A 6,777-nucleotide genomic window follows, 5' to 3' on the forward strand; every position below is an offset into this window, starting at 1 on the left:
GTTGTCTAGGTATACATCAAAGCTCGACGGTTCAAAGATATCAAATCTATCGATTGACCGAGTATATCCGACATAAGTTCACTAAGGAAAGTTCAAAGGGAAACCTACTTATTCAGACGTGATTAATCCTTACTTGCAAATCACACAGTATTTTCATGCATGTTTTTCCACAAATGTCTATTCCCCATTCATGTGGGGGATTGTTGCGTTTTTTCTTTAAAGGGTGTGAATGGGAAATGGAAGAGGCACCTTTTGGATTGCACCTCTCCATCTCACCGTTCTTTTGTCTATAAATTTAGAGGCTTGGCCTCATTTTTCAGATATGGAAAATTTGAAAACTTCTTCCCTCTTTTCTATATTGTTGCATTACTTTCCAAATAAATATAAGAGCCAAGTGTGATTTGCTCCGTTTGTTGAGTTTGCTGAAGTTCTGTGATTTGAAGTAACGCTATCACAGAATAGTTATTCCATTCTATCCTGGGAGGAATTAATCCGTATACCTTGGGCAACAGTGAGGGGATTAAATTCTTTAAGGATACACTGTGAATTCAGTAGGCTCAATTTTGTACTTCCTAAGCATTTCTGTTTCTCTTTTACTTTGCAAAGTTTTCTGGTTTCGAACACAGATCAATAACAATTATATCATGTAGATAAAAGATGATCATATCAGAGGGAAATAAAAAAATATAGTCATTGTGACTATAATATTTTTTGTTGTGTCAAAGTTCTAGTGAGTAAAAAAGAAGATTTATTATTTGATAATGTGTCTGACGTGCCTATTCGCAATTGAGAAATGTGAAATCAAAGCTATGAGATTTGAACAAAATGCTGGACAGACTTGGAAAAGATCCTAGCAAGGCCAGAGAGTAAGCTCAATTGCCCCATTTAATTCCTTCCTTCCAGTTTGGTTTTGTTTCAAATAATTTGATTCAATTTAGTTTATTATTTTGGTTTTCTTCCCTTCACCTTTGTGTGTGCAGGTGGGGGTTGGAAAATGGATTTCAGGAGATCTAATCTGCTATACGTGTTTGAATGTTATGCTTTAGTTATCCAATTTAACATCAACTACTTACCATTTCAACATATGGAATTTGAAATTTCTACTGCTTTATGTCAGTTGATGATGGTTCTTTCTCCCACTTTTATGGCCAATGGCAATAATAGATTGTCGGAAAATAATTAGTAATAACTAAATTTCAAAAGTATTCGAAATTCAGTCACTTTTTTATGTAAAGATAAAACTTGAACAAAAATACCCTTAAAAATCCGAAAAAATTCTAGCATAATATGCTGGAGTTCGAATTTTTGATATATGACATTCCAGCATAATGTGTTGAAATTTCATAATGTGCTGGAGTTCCAACATAATGTGCTGGAAGTTTATACGCAGGAGGTCCAAAATCCAGTATATTATGTTGGAACTTTCCGTGTTTCATCTAAAATAGTGGCTATTTTTCAATAATTTTGCGTAACTGACTAACCCATGTTATTTTCACTAGATTGTCGGATGGAAGCCCAATCCTGTGAGACGCTTGAGTGTATCAATAAATAATTTAGTTAGAAGACCGATGAATTTGTTCCCATGTTTAGTATAGACCAAAATAGTCTTTGCCGAATTACATTATGGTTGTTTATGCCGGAGCCGAGGGTATATTGAAGATAGTCTCTCTACCTTCGTAAGAAATGTAAGACTACATACACACTATCCTCCCCATACCCTACTTATGGGATTATATTGGGCTTAGTGTTTTTGTTGTTTGAATTAAAATATAGTAGTTGTTTCATGTGTTTTTTGGTTAAAACAACCAATCGGTGGAGAAGCGCAAAAATAAAGGTCAATGAGCTTGAAACAAGCGATGAAAGTGAACACAATATATTAAAAATTAAGCCGTGCCAATTTAAGAACTTGGTTTCAAAATATCAACTTCAATTAAAAAAAATTGTTTCAGTATCCAATACACAGAAACGGAGAAATATTATTTTGACTTCTTTTCACTAGTATCAGCACTTGACATACAATAGTGATGATATTTATCCAGCGTACACTTCTCTAGAACACATGAAACAACATCCATCGCTTCGCATGCTTCTTGTTCAAGCAACAAAAGCAATGACTTCTAATAACATTACAGGTAACGTCGTAAGATTTAATAGCAACTCATCAGCCACATAAATTGAGATGTAAGTTTTGTGCTTATATTACACGTCCAGCTGGCCCTGCAAGGGATGCAGAAAGTAGCCTCATTTGAAAGAAGTGAAAAAACTGATTGTGTCCTTGAGCGCCTCGATGAATCGATCGACGTCATCTTTAGTATTGTAAAAGTGAAGGCTGGCACGTGCGCTTGAACTGATTCCCAAATGCCGATGGAGCGGCTGAGCGCAGTGATGACCTGATCTAATAGCTACACCATGCTGCAGAAAACATTGTTATTAAGAAAAACCTTCTTCATTTACGTGCTCTCTTAAACTGTTAGTACGCATACCCGCGCTAGCTTAAAGATGTATTGCACATATATATAGACATGATTTGTTTTTCAGATCCCAATCTCATTTTTGTGAGAGTAAAATCATAATTATGCATGAGCTAGGAAGAAGTTTTATTTCCAAACCTGTTGGTCAAGGAAAGTTGCAATATCTGTTGGGTGGACATCTTTCACATTGAAAGAACAAAGAGCCGCTCGCGTAACAGTTTGTGAAGGTGCAGGGCCATAAATACGGACATCAGATACAGAAGAGAGGTTATCGTACAGGTAATTAGCCAGCTCCATCTGCGGAAGGATATGAAAATGGGAAGCGCCATTATATAACTAAAAGCACTCCCTTAATGAACGCATATTACACAATTTTATCTTTTATTTCCTTGATGCATCAGATCAAACCATTAGTGTATACTAAAAACACCTCTGCGCACCAAAAACTTGAGATGAACCCAAATATTGTAATGATTCAAAAGTTAAAGGAATATACGTAGATGATTGATTCATTTCAATTAAGTTCTAAATTACTCTAAAGATAGGGCACTAAACTCCATGAAGTGGCAACAGCGACCCCCCTGGAGTTAAAAGAAGTGAACAGACCACCAAAGAGGTACTGACATATATACAGTTCCAACTTCCACTCACGTGGAAGGTGCTAAACTAATGATATAGCACTTCAACTAATTATACCTAAATAAAGGTTTTGACTGTTCATGTTTCATAGCAAAGCATTTATCCTTGGTAGCAAATACTGAGCCAAAAGCCCGAGGAAGATTACTTCTCAATGTCTTCATTCAAGCTGGAGCGTGAAAACTAAAAGAAGCGAAAAACAGTAAACAAAATCCAACTGCTACATTTTATCTCTTCAGTATAATGCAAATGTGTATAATACATCTTTTTCCTAATTCAAATTTAGATGCTACCACATTTTTCTTTCCTTGGGATGGGTATTTTAGGTGCTAACATTTCTTAGAACAGTGATGTAGAGTATTAGTGATATTGAGTATAAGGTAAAGGGGTGTTTCTCAGTATCAGCTAAGCACAATTCAGGAAATTAAGCAAAAGACAACCATCCAAATTGGAGAAAGAAATATTGCTTGGTTTTTCTGAAGAAGCAATCACAGAAAAGGACAATTGTATTTTATTGGCGTGGCAAAAATCAAAACAGAAATAGATGTGATGCTTCGTAAGTTCTTATAGCCTGTGTAAGAATGCAAGTCAAATACTTTCTTCATTACTTAAACAGTTAGCCTGTACAAGAGAAGGCTTCTGCTATTAAACTATCCAAGTCACAGACCTATAACCTGCAGTCGGTAAAACGGGGCATGTCACGCAAGTTATCTTCAATATGAAGAACTTTAAGGGGAATGAATAAACATATCCAAAGTCAAAGCCTTATATGCTTCCGGTTTGCCAACATTTTTTCTTTCTTCATTGTGGTTTCAGTGTTTGGCAGGTTCTTGGGGCAGGATAATAAGAAGCTTCAAAGTTTACAATACCTCAATATTTGAATACTTGGAAACAATTTAGGATTGGTTGCATTGAACAAAATGCCAAAAAAAAAAGGGACACAGATGTAACAAGGCGTTGCACAAATAATGGGAAAAGAAAATATACAAAAACTCAGAAATTGCTTGCAACCAAATGCGGTGGCGGCCGGGTGGGGGGGAGGGGACCTCAATTAAACTCTATGTGATGCCAAAACCATATAGCCAACTGAAGAAACTGATGTGCCGGAGAATTTCGGCACATTTCAATACTAATTGCTTATATTTTAGCTTGTTTTAGATGCAATTATCTCCTTTACTTATGTAATTTTAGTGTTTTTGCCGTACATGAGGTTTAAGGACCCAAGAGCATGGAAATGAAAGCAAAAAAATCACAAAAAGACAAGAACAGCAAAATGGCATCGCAAAGGAAGAAATGCGATCGCAAAATCCACATGCAAGCCGCATAAATTACACTGAGATCGCAGATCAAAACAGAGTTCTGCGCAAAGTTCAATGTCAAGAATGCGGTCCTTTTTGCGATCGCATAACTTGTGTGCGAGCCGCAAAATGGACCGCAAACCAACCATGAAGGCTGCTGAAGGAGGAAAATGCGGTCGCATTTCTACAATGTGGACCGTAAAACATAAATGCGGTGAAGGACTGGAAACTAGGGTTACATTCTGCGATGGACTTGTCAAAAATACGGACCGCATGTCTTCTTTGCGACAGAAATGCGGTCGCATACCTGACCTGAAAGGGCATTTTTGTCCGTTTTCTGTCCCGATTTTCAGCCCACTATAAATAGATTTATGATGATTTTGTGGGCTCATCTTGTCTAGTTTTTGAGCTACATTCCAAGACTTAAATATTCTTCACTTTTGGAATCCTTTGGGTCAAGAATCTTCACTTTGTAAGCTTTATGGCATTTAATATTCTCTTGCTCTTGTATTTTAATAAGAGTAGCTAACTCTAAATACTAAGGTTGTGGACCCTAAATGGGTGTTATGTTAATAGGTGTTTAACATTGAATATATATATAATGGTTGGTTGATAGTTATTTACTTCTCATTCTTCATTTATTGTTGGTGGTTGCAAACATTAACAAGTGCCATTAAATTCTTGCTTTGCTTGGGAAAGTGGGTTAGAATTTGGTAGAAGTAAATATCAAAGACTCAAGGCTTTAAACCATGTTTAATAGAATCGCTTAGGAATAAGTGGGTTTTATTTGGCATATATTGATTGTTCTTAATTGCAACTCTTTTACATTTGGAAAAATCATAAAGAGGAAATACTACCCAACTATTGGAAAGTATTGGGTAGTCATTTAGACATCATTTGCATATCAAAAGGACTTTCCATTAGAAATATATCATATTAATACCGATAGCATTACACTTCATTAAAGGGGACACAACCTTGGTTTCTTTAATCCAATTATTTACATTCTCAATATTCCAACTAAGTATTACTTCAAAACAAACTCAACTCATACTCTTGTTACTATTAATTCATACTCTTATTACCGTTAACTGAACAGAATTACGACTTTAGTCGAGCAACACACTATTCGAGTAACCTTTTCACACCTATTCCCTGTGGGATTCGACCCCGACCTTGTCGGGTTATTATATTTGACATCGACCGCCTTACACTTTCTCTTAAAGTGTAATTTGAGCGTATCAAATTTCGGTGCCGTTGCCGGGGAATACGGTTTTGAAATTACTAATTAGTGTGTTCTTTACTTTACGTCTTATTCTATTCCATCACTCGTCGCTTGCTTCGCTGGGTGTTGATAGGAAAACATGTCAGACTACGAGGAAGAAGTGGATGAAAATCCTTTTGCGGACATAGATGAGTACATTGAGGATACATATGCTATTGTACCTCCGGTTGTTGGTGCCTCAACTTTCAAAGTGGAACATGGTCTAATCCTAATGCTCAAAGCGGAGGGGTTTTTCATGAATTCCACCGATGATGATCCAACACAACACCTTAGGAACTTCTTGGGAGTATGTGCTATGCATAAGCAGAACAATGTCTCAGATGATGCCCTAAGGTTGAGGGTGTTCAAGTACTCTCTAGCTGGAGACGCAAGGAGGTGGCTTCAAAACTTGCCACTAAATTCCATCCGGTCTTGGCCTGAACTTGTCCGGGCATTTCTAGCAAAATGGTTCCCACAGAGCAAGAAGTCCGAGCTTCGAGATAAGATTTTCTTCTTCAAGCAAAAACCAGGGGAACACCTACATAAGGCATGGGATCGATTCAAATTATATTTGGTGAGGTCTCCCAATCATGGTTTTCCAGACTCCATCTTTCTAGAGAAATTTTACATGGGCTTTGATCCTATGAACCAAGCTATAGCGAAGAATGTGGCTGACGGATCTTTTATGGACAAATCATTCGCAAGAGTCACGCAAATACTTGACAAGATGGCAAAACATAATCAAGCTTGGCATTCTGAGGATACCTCAAGCGGAGTTGTATATGGTTCTCCTTCCTTGACCAACTTGATCAAGGAGAATCAAGAGAGGGACCAAATAATTGCAGGGCTGGCCACAAATGTAAATGTGTTGACGAAAATACTTAAGGAAAGTCAAACAAAAAAGGTGAATGTAGTGGAGGATGTGCAACCCATCTCCAATGAAGAGTTTGAAGAAGTAAACTACATCAACAACCCTCAAAGAGGGTATCAAAGACAACATTACCAGGGCCAGGACAGCAAAGTCAATGGAGGCCTAACCCGCAAGGGCAAGGCAACCAACAATGGCGACATCACCAAGGTGGCTCAAACCAAGGGAATTGGAACAACA

The 6,777-nt window shown here is 37.3% G+C and overlaps 1 protein-coding gene across 1 annotated transcript in view; it reads right to left on the minus strand.

Moving 5' to 3' along the window:
- Positions 1-1,906: 1,906 nt before the first annotated feature.
- Positions 1,907-6,777, minus strand: part of LOC109214375 (cysteine desulfurase 1, chloroplastic) — a 33,601-nt gene continuing 28,730 nt past the window's right edge. Inside the window, exons 9-10 of the mRNA XM_019378284.1 lie at positions 2,610-2,768; positions 1,907-2,412 (exon numbers count right to left, since the gene is read on the minus strand). Of these exons, the coding sequence (XP_019233829.1) occupies positions 2,242-2,412; positions 2,610-2,768 (330 nt within the window). The 3' untranslated portion in view covers positions 1,907-2,241. The remainder of the gene's footprint in view (positions 2,413-2,609; positions 2,769-6,777) is intronic.

This window comes from Nicotiana attenuata, unplaced genomic scaffold (assembly GCF_001879085.1).
Source record: "Nicotiana attenuata strain UT unplaced genomic scaffold, NIATTr2, whole genome shotgun sequence".
Taxonomy (NCBI): Eukaryota; Viridiplantae; Streptophyta; class Magnoliopsida; order Solanales; family Solanaceae; genus Nicotiana; species Nicotiana attenuata.